Source organism: Drosophila sechellia, chromosome X, assembly GCF_004382195.2.
Source record: "Drosophila sechellia strain sech25 chromosome X, ASM438219v1, whole genome shotgun sequence".
Taxonomy (NCBI): Eukaryota; Metazoa; Arthropoda; class Insecta; order Diptera; family Drosophilidae; genus Drosophila; species Drosophila sechellia.
Window position 1 is genome coordinate 9,641,390 of NC_045954.1, and position 14,804 is coordinate 9,656,193.

Here is a 14,804-nt window from a genome sequence, read left to right on the forward strand (position 1 = left end):
AACAGTTCGCAGGAAAGAAAATCCAAGGCACAGACAGACGCATCTCGGTGGGCAGGAAAACTTCCGTTTCGAGTTGTGGCCTGGAAATTGGCAACTGCAATCAAGTGGAAGGATCCAATGGAATACGGTCGTGGGTTCCGAAAGCCGGCCAATAAATATGAAATTAATCTGTCTGTGTATTAGCAGGAAATAGCATGCAAACGTGAATTGAAAAGGATGAAAAATGTGTAGCTACTTTGAGCGCAATTTGTACATTTTGGGTCTCATTCGAAAGTATATGTAATGCTAACTGAATATAAATATATATATATGGGTATACATTGGTAAATATTTTGCTGACTTATAAAGAGGTAGCACAAATGGCGTATCCCCGAAGAGTTTTAAATTATTGTTGCTGTTGACCATGCAGCTGCAACATTTCAAGATTCGTATCCTGCGTGCGGACATATCGCCCCGGTTTTCCCCATTTTCCCAGACAGATTTTCATAGCTGGCACAGTTTGAGCCTTGACAATTTTGCATTTATGCAAAAGGCAGCACACAAAAAGAAGATTCTAATAGAGCACAGCTTGCTGTGGACCAAGAAGAAGCAGAATAGCCCAAGGAGAAGGCGCCATCTGCCACGCCCACTGGGCTAAAAGTTGCAACTTTGGTGCTGCATGCGGTTTTTGCTGTGACATTTTCGTACATTTCGCTGTGAGTCTGCGGGGAAAAGTGTGGCGGATGAAAAGGAGGGAAATAGTCCAGAATTTTACTTGAAATATATTTTAGCGAATTTATTTTGACTGAACGCAGTAATATTCGCTCTTGGCTAAAAGCGAAAGTCGAATTAGTAATATTTGTAGCTGCCTCGTAGACCTAAAAACCGCAGCAATATCATTAAATGGTAACTGCATTGATTCGTATGGGTTTTGCATCCCATCCGGGTTTTCTCCAGAAGTCTCCTGGGGTAAGACGCCGACTTGGGAAAACCAGAATAAGAGATTCCCAGGCAGCTATCACTAATTCATGATCACCAATTAATCTATTCGGAACAGTTATCAAACCTGATTTAGCAGCCAATATATTTAAACAGGCAAATAATAAATCAATGTGTATTTAAATATGATTTTTCTTCTTACTTTGTTATATGTTTGCACAGCAAAGATAGAAGAGATAGAATAAATCAAGCAAACTATGCAAAAATATTTATATGCTATGTATTGAGAATTACAATTAAATAATAAAAGCAAGTGTATAAACAACGGGTTTTCCCGCCCAGCCGCAATCAATGAGAATCGATCCGATCGCAGCTAATCAACGCAGCCGCGACGATGGAAAAGCCAAATCAAAAGCCAATCTCCGAGATTCAAAAGCTTCCGAGGGTCGCGGCTTGAGATTGCCGATCGCCAGAGATCAGTAGTTGATTGCCAGCCACCGGGGACGCAGCTTTGCCAGCGACTCGAGAATCAATCGGAGCGGAAAATAGGAAAATTTAAAATTGATAGGAATTAGGAAATAGGAAAACCTCGCAAAATGCTCCTGCTGATAGCGCTTTTCCTGGCCCTTTTGGGGGCTGAGGCCCAGCAATTTGGCAGTGAGTTTTCCACAAAGCCACCGCATCTTCGAGCTTTCCTAACCCATTTTCAATCTTTTAGAAGCTATCATGCATTTTGGCAACTGCAACTCCGTGGAATTCGGCAGGGGGACCTGTATCGAGAAGAAGGACTGCGACTTTTATGCCGTTGATAAACTTATGGAATTGGCCAGCAAACAAGAGTGCTTCTCCCGCCAGCGACCCGATCTGGTAAGTGGTATATATAGTATATATAGATTCGCCCGATGTTCAGCAAACACGTTTCCCACCATCAACCAGTTTTCCACGCTCCGTGGAGATCATCTTCACCTGAATAATGCTATTTATTAGCATTAACAGCTAACTAAAAATGTATTGGCCTCACGTTTATTTACGTCTTACTGAGCAGGCAAAGAAAATCAACTTAATGAGTAAAAATTACTTTGCGACTTGTACATAAATGTTTCTAATGCATTTTTTGATTTAAGCGAAAATAAGAGAGCTATTAAAAAACAAAAACGTCCTATATACCCATAGGAATGACTTATTTGCCGCAAAATAATAAAACAACCCAATCTTCACCTCAGTTTATAGTTTTTATTTTCCAAAAATGTTTATATACATAATATACAACAATTTATAATTCTTAATTATTTTCCATCAGGTTTGCTGCCCACGCGAGACGAATATCATACCGCCATTGGCACTCAGGATCAGTAATGAGACCACCAATGTCACGAGCAGCACCACTACGCTGAAACTGCTGCCCCGCACCACGCCACGCCCACCGAGCGGTGTCGACCAGCTGCCCCAGCATCCGTATTGCGGCTCCGCGTTCTCGTTCCGCTTGGTCGGTGGTCATAATACCGGACTCTTCGAGTTCCCGTGGACCACTCTGCTGGAGTACGATACAGTGGGCGGTGGCAAGGACTATGCATGCGGCGCATCTTTTATCGGCCAGAGATGGCTCTTAACAGCCGCCCACTGCATCCATACAATGGGCAGGAATCTTACCGCAGCCATTCTGGGCGAATGGAACCGGGACACCGATCCGGATTGCGAGAATGATCTGAATGGCTTACGCGAATGTGCTCCGCCACATATCCGGGTGACCATCGATCGGATACTGCCGCATGCGCAGTACTCGGAATTGAACTATAGGAACGATATAGCCCTGCTGCGCTTATCACGTCCAGTAAACTGGCTGCAGATGCAGTATCTGGAGCCCGTCTGTTTGCCACCGCAGAGGGGCAGGTATGCCAATCAGCTGGCCGGCTCAGCCGCCGATGTTTCCGGCTGGGGCAAAACCGAGTCCAGCGGCAGCAGCAAGATCAAGCAAAAGGCGATGCTGCACATCCAGCCGCAGGATCAGTGCCAGGAGGCGTTCTACAAGGACACCAATATTACGCTCGCCGATAGTCAGATGTGTGCCGGCGGCGAGATTGGCGTGGACTCCTGCAGTGGTGACTCCGGCGGACCACTGACCGTGGAGGCGAGCACGGCGAGCGGCAATCGGTATGTCTATCTGGCCGGAGTGGTCTCCATTGGACGGAAGCACTGTGGCACGGCGTTGTTTTCCGGAATTTACACCCGGGTCAGCAGCTACATGGACTGGATAGAAAGCACCATTCGAGCCAATCGCATTTAAGATACTTTCGTTCCCGTTTCCGGTTCCCGTTTTCGGCATCCATAACGCAAAGTCAAGCTCATTGTGACCTTCAATGACATTAAAAGCAATTTTTTTAAAATACATACAATATTTATTATATGTTTTTTTTTACATGAAGCACAATGACTTTTTTTAAATTTGTTTTTCCAACTAAAAAAAATCCCATAATGTCCAAAGCATTCGAAATCCCTTGTTAAATTGTGCGGACAGTGTATTTGACGTTCGGGAGCATATGACTTATTGGCAACGGTGCGTATGAAATGCTAAAGCAGCTACCACAGGGGTTTCCCCCAGGAAGGTTTTCCCTCTCTTTTTATTTGTCTCGTTTTGCGGGTCGTCATATCACTGACGTCACTGATTTCCGGCGTGCAATTTACTAAACATGTCAACCTATCGCCTACAATCTCGATGTGGGTCTAGATTAAACTGTTTGCCCATTACACCGAAACGCTTAAAATGATGATGATGTTGGTGAGCTCGTACCCACAGTAACTGCAGATTGCTCTGATTTTTAGCGAAAATATACTGGTGACATATGAAGTGTACTTTGAAAGCGTTGGATTTCCTTTTACAACTGACTATTTACTGACTATATACTATTACTAATTTAAACGTACTCTGCTCTTCTAAGTGAATCATAGGATTCAAAGAAATTTTACAGGAAATTAACCAGTCATCTTAGGAATTCCCTTGGCATAACTTTCGTTTTAAGAACATTACCTTTTTTCTTTTAAGTTAGAATTAAATAAGGTTATTCTACATAAAAGACACTTGTAACATGGAAAGGTAGACTGAATTCCTTAGAATTTCGAATATTTAGAATTTACTGTATTCCCTTTACATTAGGCAATTTGCACGCCATTTTACACACTTTTTTTGCAACTTCTTGGTCACTTTTTTGCAGCTTATACAGAATATTCTCTCTGCAATCTCTTTATTGAATAAATATCTTTTCTTATGCCACGGCAAACTTTCGTAATGTAATACGTTTAAGCAAAACATTTTGCGCAATTGAGGCGACACCATGGTTTTTTATCTTTATCGACATCGGTTTATTACTTATCATTATTACTAGCTACAAAATAAATATTGTAATAAATACTTCGACGGTCACATTGTGACGTAACTACGACTAAAATAAGTTAGCTTACGACAAGGTCAGAAAAAAAATGTCTATTACTAAAAAAGGGAGATTTTTGTGCTTGGTGTTCAGGTGCTGCGTCCAAAGATGACGGCGCGACGACACCGATCCCGGTGATCCCTCATTTTTCCGGCGGGACAGGGTTTCGTGAGCCTGCGGGACACGAGGAGCTGACTGGTGAGTGGCTTGGTATGCGGATTGTAGAAGATCAGGCGGCGGGCTTCCGTTATCCGGGGTCTTTGGGCTAAGATCATGGCCAGAACGACAAAGGTCAGGATGAGCAGACGCTGGACTTGCATTTTACTAAGATGTTCGCTGGTGTTTTTTTTTTTTTTTTTTTTTGTATAATATGTATTCCGCTTGCTATTTCTGCTTGCTCTATGAATTTTCGTTGAAGTTAGTTGGTAGTTTTCGTCGCGATTTTATATTTTTCGTGGGTGTTCGATCCGCTTGGGAGTCGCTTTTATGACTGCCGTTGCTCTCCGGGCTTGCGCCTGCCGATATTCAACGCCGATAGCCAAAGACGGCGACCGCCGGCCCGCATATTGATAAGATAAGTCCCAAAGGTATTCCGCTGGCACGCGATAAGATATTTTCACTATAACCGCAACCCTCGGGCCCATAATTATTTGTATACATATTCATATACCTATATACCTATACCTATACCTATTGTCTGCGTTTCGTGTGGGCTGCCCCTGGTACTACGCTACTATGGTACTCCAACACCATTGGCTGCTATTTTCGATCCTCGCCATGACGAAAGCGCAGGGGAATTTACGAGTGCTCCGCCGGCGATGTAGTAAAATTCCACCGTCATGCGTCGGCGCCCCCTAAGCGACAGCACTCGGGAGTTATTGTCCCGGGACACTTCGTCATCGGGTGGATCACTGACCACCGCTCTTATCGGTGACGCCCCATCCGGTGTGATCTATGATAGGGTAGGGAACGTTCCTGCTACAGCCTGAAATTATGCAGCGCCTTTTGGTGTCTTCCGTCTAGAATGATGTAGAAATCAGAATTCGAGGCCTTTCGACTTGTCAAGTATTCTTTACAGCCCGTGTACATTTTTATCGGACAGTGACAAGTAAAAGATAATTAAGACCTCTTTAAAATGGTAGAAATATACATAAGTGTATATTGTATCAACTGTGGATTCTAGGCTTGTTTTAGCCAAATAGTCTAAAGAGGCATGCTAGATATATATAGCATACATTATTGCATCGCTATGATGGGAAATCGATCAAGTATATTTATTGCACTCCTATTTTTCGATCTCCCCATTACGAAACTAAAACCGTTCAGTGTTGGTCAAGTGCAAATTATATGTGGTCAGTTGTGAAATCGGTATTTCATTCAGTAATTAAGTCCTAACCTGCTGACATGTCGATAGCGCGCTTGATGAATCTAAATCAAAGCCGAATCACCTGCGGACCGATGGCCGCGCCATCTGATACCTGATAAGATGCCAGCCCCTCCCCCAACTGACGTAGTGGTGCAAAGTCGGGTGGACGTCTGACCAGCGGCCCTTGGTACCCGATCTTCACAACGTGTGTACCTACATACATACATACATAACAAGGCGTAATACCTACGTATGTGAAACCTTTTTCCGATCTTGACGAGCCTTTTGGCACTTTCGAGTGATCGATAGATGGTCGACGTCTCTGACGCATGAAAAAGTACGTTTATTCGCATTAAATGATCGGGGTATTTGGAGAATCGATGAGGTCTATTTTTGTTAATGAGGTTGACTTAGGAAGCAAAAACAGAATACAACTCGGGTATCTAGAAAAACTTGATATTTTCAAACGAAATTTTTGTCATAACTTGGCTAAAAATACTCATAAAGATGAAGGAATAGCATCTTTGAGCAGCTAATTATCACTGCTAACGACCCCTTTCACTTTTTGAAGAATTTAGGAAAATTAATTTTTGGGTCAATTCTCGCATTTTTTGTAAATTTGCAATAAATGGCAAAAAATTTAAATATCCAGTTTTAAATACCGTTTTATTGGAAATTTTGTTACGAGCTCAACGAGGTATGGCATTCTATATTTGAACCTTTATTTGGAATGTTCTGACAAAAAACTGATTATTTTGTTCACTAAAAAGACAGAGGATGATAATTTCGAAACCAATAAAAACAAAAGCAGTGCATAAAATGCTAATTTGGTATAACGAATGCAAAGCTGTGAATTTTGAAAAGCAGGCAGAATTGCGTTTCAAATCTCTACTCTTTTGGGGCCAACGGTAGCGTAGAGCACGGCATCGTTGGCATCACTGCCATTATCGGTTTTTCCTGGCTTTTTTTATAAGCAATTTCTCGTCGCCTGTATCGTTCGTCCCTCGCCTGAAATGATACAAATTAATAATCTCCATAATATGAATGTTTAATTAAAAAATGAATGCGTACCTTTTTGCGGTAGCGATTTTTTTGAGATTTTGATAAAGCCTTCCACGAAACCGCTGCTTTTGATACGATTACGCGTTGTTGTTTTAGGGCTCGATGTTTTCTACGGTATGTAGCCACAAATTCAAAAAATGGATTGATCGAAGCCATTTTCCTTTTTTATATAGAATATTGTAGATTTTTGAATCAAATTCTAAAAAGAAAATGAGAGGGGAGTTTAATATGGTATTTATTTGTTGTATAATAACTGTAATTTTTCTTTTTATTTTTATTTGTAAGAATTTTAAATAACCTGATGTGTCTTACAGCTGTACCAAGTGACGAATGGGGTTCGAATACCCGAATTGCTAGCTGTATACGTGTACGGCAAACCCCACGCCAACTAGATGGAATAAAGTTAGATTTGATCAAAACGACGCCGGCGGATTCGCATCCTGGGAAACATCCTTCTGTTAGGTGGGTACGCCCCCATGTTTCCCTTTGCCGTTGGCGGTGTGGTAAGTTCATCATATTAAATTAAATATTTATATTCAGCTTATTTAAATTTCTAGCCGCCGCGCTAATTAACTCGGTGTGGCTAAGAAATTTTGGTCGAATCGTATCGACGTGTTGTACACTTTATAAGGTCGGAGACTAAGTTACATCATTTTCAACGAATCTAGTATACCCTTTTACTCTACGAGTAACGTGTTTAACTACGTGTTGTGAACTTATAACTTGGACAAAATGGGTATTGGTTGCAGTGATCTGTAATCCTTGCACTTCAGATTCTACTTTTTGGTTATGTTGGTGTCCAGCCCCATTGATACTGCTGCCGCCTGTCATCTGAATCATCTAGTACAGAATATCCTTAAAGTCTATCTATTGGCAATAGAATTAAGATTTTGGACAATATAACATCCTTTGTTATGGGTATTGAACTGAAGGCTGAAGGTGGATGAAGTCAAATAAGTCAGTAAGTAATAATAAGCATATCGATTTCCAAAGCTTTGTAGTGTCACATTTCTTTAAAAGTTTGAAACAGATAAAAATAAGCCATGTTGGTCTGTCCGTCCGTATCTCGGGATCTGAGGCACTCTACAGGCTAGAAAGCTATACGATAAGGTTGCCACTCCCCGATCCGAATAACTCCCAAATCAGGAGGAGGTGTTGAAGGGCAGGGCGGCGCCCTGCTTGATGATCGTGTTCATGCGGCGGACAAGAGACATGGTGGCGCAGAAGGCCTTCAGGGTGCAACGCATGACGCTCAACAAGGTAAAACATTCCAAATTCAGGCTTTTATTTTCATAGTTATGGCAAAAAAACTGATTACTTTATGACCGAAATTCGGAAAATCGTCTTTTGCCAAAAATTTGATATTCATCAATCGGAATTTTCATCATAATTTCGCTAAAAATAGTCATATATATGTAAGAGTAACTGTTTTGAGCAGCTAATTACCAGTGCTAACGATCTCTTTCACTTATTGAAGATTTTAGGAAAATTAATTTTTGGGTTAATTTTTGCATTTTTTGTAAGGGGTAACATCATCAAAATTTGCAAAAAATGACCAAAAAATAGAATTTCCATTTGCGGATACAGTTCGATTGGAAATTTTATTACGAACACAACGAGATATGGCATTCCATATTTAAACAATTATTTTTTAAGTTATGGCAGAAAAACTGATTATTTGACTACCGAAATTCGGAAAAACAGCTTTTGCCAAAAACTTGATATTTACAAATGGAATTATCGTCATAAAATCGTTAAAAATTGTCATATAGATAAATGAATAACTGTTTTGAGCAGCTAATTACCAGTGCTAACGATCCCTGTCACTTATTGAAGATTTTAGGAAAATTAATTTTGGGGTCAATTTTCGAATTTTTTTGTAAGGGGTAACATCATCAAAATTAACAGCAAAAAATTGGCAAAAAATAGAATTTCCTTTTGTGGATACAGTTCGATTGGGAATTTAAATACGAGTTCAACGAGGTATAACATTCCATATTTGGGATATTTGGGATTTGGGATCTTTATAACATAAAGAGTGCCGAAAGCCCTTTGCTATAACCGCTTATCCTTGGAATGCATACACTCTTGTTGACTGACCATAAATTGCAATTGAATTCTGCAATTCACACTAGACACATGAAAAAAATAAATAAACACTCTTACTAAACGGTGGATTTCGTTTTATTATTAAATTGTGTAGCGTGCGAGGCAGATAAATAGGATAAATAAATAGGGTTTGTTGAGAGAGTGCGAGATTCGTTCGATGATTGGATTCACTTCGGATCACTTCAGCAGCGCACGCCATCTGCAAAACACACAGCACAGATTAGTATATTTCACTCCTTAACGTGACTAAGGCGTTTACGGGGCGTATACGTAATGCGTATCCGCGATATCCGTCCATATCCAACACCCACCTGCATTGTAAGCTATGATGCGCCGGCAATTGCCACGATGGTCCAGCATGTGGCATTTGGGGCAGGACTTCTCCATGCCATGGGTGGCCAGGATCTGGCCGCGATGAATGCCATTCGGCTTCAGGAAGATCACGCGACGGGATTCACTGGGAGTTGGGGCACAAAACACGACCACGGCCCAAAGGCAAAGTGAGTACAGAAGCAGCTGGTGCATCGACATCTTTTCTCTCGTTAAACGGGGTTATATTTATATTGTGTATATATAAACGTATCTCCGAAGGGAGCGTAAACAAAAAGTTCAGCTAACCAAGTGGCTTGTTCCAGTGCCAGCAGTTAACTGATTTTATACAAGTTTCGGGTAGCACTTCTTATGGTAAGTGCTCTGCCCGCTTGTATTTTCATTGAGTTGATAAACTGGCAACAGGGTGTTCTAGCCCCTCCTTCGGTACGGGGGCCCATAAATTTCCCCGGCTGGTAGTACATCACCCTGTTCTTCGCGAAGGGGTACCAGGGGAAAATCTTATCTGGGCCTCCATGCCATTTGCAATCTGTGTAATTGAGTGCTTCGCTTGCCCAGCACTGATTTCAATTCCCGCCCGATGCGAAATAGAGCGGTTGCCTAGGGAGCGCGTTGAATAGCGGTATCTAAAGACACGGGGACCTGTTCTCATAACCGTATGTACTTCAACACAGACCCGATAATATCGTCATGGTTGAGCTTCTTGTATTTGCATTCGACGTGGCCATACTCAACACTCTTTTCGAGTCGATTTCTTGGGGTTCTCTGCGGAAGATAGAATAGGGGATTTTCGCCACTCTTCTCAGAATTTTCTTTGATTTACCCGAACAAGCATATCACCTATAGATTTAGGGACTAGAAAAACCAGGGTTTTCAAATAAGCTAAAAAAAAAAAACAAATGCAAAATTAAAATTACGCAAAAAAGAGAAAGAAAAATATTAAAAAAAATATGTATTTAACAAAAACAATTAACGAATATAAATTGGATTATATTCGAAGTAAAATGCTGAGAAGAAAACCAAAATTTCTTATAGAGCAGCAGCCTAAATATTTTTTTAATGGGATGGGTAAATATAATACTTAAGGCGCCAAATGTCTTATCTAAATAAATAAAAGCCCCTCCTTCGGCCGAGATTAGCACAGAGTAAAACCAATCACTAAACGACTGAGCAACCAAACTTCCCTGAACACAAACCCCATTGACATAGATAACCCTTATTTTTAGAGCTGAGTAAGAAAATTGGTTAAGTGGCTTGTGCTCCCCGTATTTTTGATGAGTTAGCCATAGTAACTATCTATCTGATTTCGAATAGATAGCACACACATTTCCCAAAGCTTTTTAAACTTTAACAAAAAGAATCCTCGGTATCAATTTAGCTTCGCAACGATCGTGACAAAGTGAGCCATGCGAAATTCCGCGTAAAATTATATTTTGGCCAATCATCGGGGCTTTCTGGAAAAGCGAAGGGGGTGGTGGTGGGTGTTTTGACCACGCGACAACCCATTGAGCAGTTAACGGCAATTACGGAACGAGAGACGTCATAGATCCAACATATTTACCCTCGTTATCGCACCGCACACCCGCTGAAATTTCCCGAAAATGTGACCGAATAATGGTCTTTGCCAGAGCAACTGACTGTTATTATTATAGCGCTGAGTCAGAAGTGTTCCTCGACTCATCGTTATCTTATTGACGCCGGAGTTGTTGGGTCTAGTGCTCAGTGTATAGTATCTTGTATCTGCGCTGTATCTGCAGAAACCCATAGAGCGCAGTATTTCATCATACTTTTCGTGATCGACGACACGTTATGTGACGTATTTTCGATTTCATGACGGAGCGAAAGGGTTAATGTCCATTAGGATCGTACCATCTGGGGATTTCTACATGTGAAACATACTTATGCAATAAGCCAACATAGTTTTAGCAAAGCCTTGAGCCCTTAAAACGCAGTCTGTTCAGAACAACTACTTTTCTTAACGATTATATTATGTTTTCATATTTGTATATTGCTATAAAGGATTAAATATTAAATTAATTATTGGTTTTCTGTCCAATTACTTATACATTTAAGAAAGTAGCCATATGAACGAAGTTATAATCTTATCTTAAGATGCTGTTGCCAAGCAAAAACAAATACTATTTGCTGTTATCTGTCATATCGTTTTTACAAGATCCGTAGACAGTTTTAATCTGGCGAGGCAAACAGACTTAAAAATAAACACGCATTTAAATTTAACTTTGCCCAGTGGGGGAGTCCAAATTTAGACACGCTAAGTGGGTAAACAAGTTGGAATTAGCAAAATAAACGTAATTGAGATCGGTAGAGCACTCACCCTTCTGCAACGCCCATGATGATCGCGAACGAATCCGCGTGGGCAGCGATTTCCACGAACATCGAGGAGCATTCCCTTGCCCAGGGCATGGGTGTTGTTATTGGCCGCCTCCTGGGCTTGGGTGGTGTTCAGTTGATTGAAATATATCACCCTGCCGGATTCAGTGCACGAGGAGCCGAGCAGCAGAGCCAGGAGCAGCAGAAATCCCACCGACGGCAGTACAGATCGCATCTCGTTCCAAGGGTTTCAGTCGCACTGTTTTCACTGATTTAAAACTGGCCCGACGACCAGCTTATCACTTGCTGATTAGCTTGTTTACTGGGAGCCACGAGTGGCTAAGTGTCGCACTGGACACTCTGCAATCTCACATCGAAATCATCCCAATCTGTATGCGAGCAAAATTGCTGCATACTTCTAGGCTGTCTCGGCTATTTGCGAATTCGGTGCCGTACTATACTATGATTTAAATGAGCTCAAACATAAGAAAAAATTATATTTTAATGTTTTTTAAATAGTCTCACTTAAGTTTATTTATATATTTAATGATCGAAGTGCTGACAGACCTTTTTGGCAACCTACTTTTAAAAATGTTCAACAGCTTAATGGGACAAATGTCAAAGTATGACAATGTAAGAGCTTTTCGCAAATGGGTTTTGATAAAATTATATTCTGGCACCAACAAAACAATTTAATAGTGTCACCATTATATGTTCACCTTAATTAATGTGATTGCGGCAAAGTGTAGCAAAAAATTACTGCTGCTGCTGAGTTTTAGGCATTGGTTTTATTTTCATATGTTTAATCGTCTTACATCACATGGAGGAACTCTAGGGTTGTCTGTTCTCGAACTACCTGCATTTCCAGGCATTTTGTGGAGTTTGCTAGACCAAATCCCGTCGTCTTGGGTGGCTTTCATTGGTTTTGGAGGGGTCTTGTAGCTTCTCTTCTTCTATCGTGCGGTGGCGCCCGGCGCTGCTCGATATACACAATTATCGGGATCCACGTTGATGAGCTCTACAGTTTAAGGTTGAGAATATGGATATATTTATATGTTTTTCATATTTATTTTGATCAAATAATCAATTTTTTTAAATTCCCAACTTACCCTGAGCCGCATCCTTGCCGCAGCTGCGTTGGCTTGTGTTCCTGGGCCTGCCCCTGGATCTTCGTGTCTCCTGCGCCGCATTCCGCACATCCTCCTCCGACGTAGAGAGTGTCCTTTCCTGCGCTCTCCTGCGAGTCGTGGCCTGCACGACACTGGTGGCTGGCGGTTCCTTCTCCTGCTCCTGCAGGATATTCTCGCTGGAGGAGTGCTTCGGCGGACGACGGCGGCGATGTCTCATCTTCTGGGAACTGAAGCTCTCCTCGCGAATCACCAGGGTTCCCGCCTTGCTGGTTCGCAGGTAGTAACGCGGCGCATTGACCACATCCTCCTCCTGGGCGAACTCCGGCGATGAGTGGCGGCCCTTCGAGAGACTGAATCTCTCCAGGATGGAGCTTTGCGAGCGGCGGTAGCGTCGCTTCTCCCTGGGTCCCGAGCTCGACGAATTCAGTGTGGATGTGGAGGGGGGCGTGGGATAAGCGGGCAGGTCTTCCGTCTCCTGGAAGCGAACTCCACGCAGCGAACTGGAGCGCCGCGAACTTACCGATGGCTCCCAGTTGGGCAGTTCGTGGGTGCTGAAGTCAATGCAGCTGCCATGCGTTTTTTGCCGCCCACTTTCCCGACTCGAACTGGGCGTGGCCTCGCTGGGCGTTAGGGTGGGCGTGGGAGTGGGCGTGGCCTCTGCTATTCGAAGGCCATGGAAATTGCGCTCCAAATTTGCGGTGGCCGAGCGCTTGCGACGCCTCTGCGAATCCCTGGATGTGTAGATCTCCTCCTTCTGGCCATCGGCATCCACCAGCAGATTGCCCGTGTGATCGTATAATAAGATCCTGGGCAGAGCAATATTACTGCAGCTGCGAGAGGTGCTCAGCTCCCAGTTCCAGTGGGGTGGTTTCTTCAGCTTCAAGCTCAGCAAATTGGCCAGCGGATCATCCTCCTGCTCCGCTTCCTCCTCCTGCAGAGCCTCATCGTCTTCTGCAGCTTCTTGGGACATGGCGGCACATCAGCTGTGGCACCCTTTTTAATTTGGATTTAAAGATCGGGGGTTGCTCTATGGGTTTTTGATCTTTTTGGGTCTTTGTTTCCTTCCACCTGTTGGTTGTCCGTTGTTCGCTTGTTTGATCTGCCTTTATCTGCTGCTGCTTCTTCTTCATTCACGGCTGATCTTCTGCTTCTTCTTGTTTTTTGGTTGCTGCTTTGGCCTTTGGCCAATTTATTGTTTATCTCAACTATGTCTGTATAGGTGACACTCGCTAAAAGGTCTTTGACTTTAATTTTATTACTATTTCTTTGGTGTTTATATGCACATTTGATTTTCTTTGTTTGCCTTCTTATTTGCGTTTTTTTTAGCTTACAACTTGTTTTCTTTGTTCCATGTTCACTGTAGCCTGGCTTGACTGTCCTTTGAATGCTGCCCACGCTTCAATTATTTTTGGCTTCTTTTTGTCAGTATTCTCTCTCTTTTATGTTCTGCTATTTATAGTTGATCCGCTCCCAAAAGGCGTTCCCGAACGCTTTCCCAATTTTCCTCAACTTTTCCCCCTCACCCCGCGCGCAATGGTGACACTTGAGTGGGACACAAGTTCCAAGAACACACCACACAAAAACTGAGTTTTATGGCCTGGCAAACAAAAACAGAGTGGGAAAACAGAGCGATATTTTCCACAGTCAATTATATACGTGCCAATGCTGTCTCTCGCTCACACCCTTGGGGCTCCCCAGCTCCCAAGCTCGCCGTCTCGCTCCGACTCGCGTCTGCCGTCCCGCTCGTTTCTATGACCGGCGATCAGCTGCGATCGCGTTGTGTTCCGCCCGCCAACGTGCCTCGTAGCCAACTGTTCGTCTTGGCCGCATCTAGTGGGCCGAGAAAGCCGCCCCTGACCCGCCCACACAGCCCCCTTCCGCAGCGGGGAAAACGCAACCGCCCCTCCCCTTACCCACTGGCAATTTGCATATTTCACGCTCTCACAAGGAAAACATTTTGGTAAAAGATCAGCCACGGATATATCAATATGAATACCCTAGCAGATCAGTTTCATAATTTTAAATATAATTTTTAAATTAAGAAAAACCAAACAAGCTGCATAGCTGATAAAATATAAAAGAGAAACGTGATTTTTAAAAAGTATTACGGTAGACATCAAGTTATTTTAACAT

At 42.6% G+C, this 14,804-nt stretch overlaps 4 protein-coding genes and 1 long non-coding RNA gene across 6 annotated transcripts; 1 reads left to right on the forward strand and 4 right to left on the reverse strand.

Moving 5' to 3' along the window:
* The first annotated feature begins 1,391 nt into the window (after positions 1-1,391).
* LOC6617489 (serine protease easter) lies at positions 1,392-3,308 on the forward strand. The gene is made up of 3 exons (XM_002041770.2): positions 1,392-1,575; positions 1,637-1,785; positions 2,219-3,308. Exons 1-3 carry the CDS (start codon positions 1,515-1,517, stop codon positions 3,200-3,202), a joined length of 1,194 nt encoding a protein of 397 aa, XP_002041806.1. The 5' UTR covers positions 1,392-1,514; the 3' UTR covers positions 3,203-3,308.
* Positions 3,309-3,380: 72 nt separating this feature from the next.
* Positions 3,381-11,089, reverse strand: LOC6617491. 2 transcript variants are annotated; one of them, XM_032724725.1, is made up of 2 exons: positions 9,192-11,089; positions 3,381-4,656 (listed from the first exon to the last, which is right to left on the reverse strand). In XM_032724725.1, the coding sequence occupies exons 1-2, from the start codon at positions 9,409-9,411 to the stop codon at positions 4,433-4,435; spliced, it is 444 nt and encodes a 147-aa protein (XP_032580616.1). In that variant the 5' UTR covers positions 9,412-11,089; the 3' UTR covers positions 3,381-4,432. The 2 variants fall into 2 exon arrangements, with proteins under 2 accessions (XP_032580616.1, XP_032580615.1); XM_032724724.1 differs by lacking the exon at positions 3,381-4,656 and adding an exon at positions 8,934-9,079.
* Positions 6,415-7,265, reverse strand: LOC116801993. The gene is made up of 3 exons (XR_004362392.1): positions 7,070-7,265; positions 6,781-6,970; positions 6,415-6,717 (listed from the first exon to the last, which is right to left on the reverse strand). It is a non-coding gene; the product is annotated as an uncharacterized LOC116801993 (long non-coding RNA).
* Positions 11,090-11,177: 88 nt separating the features above from the next.
* On the reverse strand, positions 11,178-11,812 carry LOC6617492. Its single transcript, XM_002041773.2, has 2 exons — positions 11,546-11,812; positions 11,178-11,482 (listed from the first exon to the last, which is right to left on the reverse strand). The coding sequence occupies exons 1-2, from the start codon at positions 11,774-11,776 to the stop codon at positions 11,474-11,476; spliced, it is 240 nt and encodes a 79-aa protein (XP_002041809.1). The 5' UTR covers positions 11,777-11,812; the 3' UTR covers positions 11,178-11,473.
* A 498-nt stretch (positions 11,813-12,310) lies between these two features.
* Positions 12,311-14,485, reverse strand: LOC6617493. Its single transcript, XM_002041774.2, has 2 exons — positions 12,651-14,485; positions 12,311-12,559 (listed from the first exon to the last, which is right to left on the reverse strand). Exons 1-2 carry the CDS (start codon positions 13,639-13,641, stop codon positions 12,495-12,497), a joined length of 1,056 nt encoding a protein of 351 aa, XP_002041810.1. The 5' UTR covers positions 13,642-14,485; the 3' UTR covers positions 12,311-12,494.
* Positions 14,486-14,804: the final 319 nt, after the last annotated feature.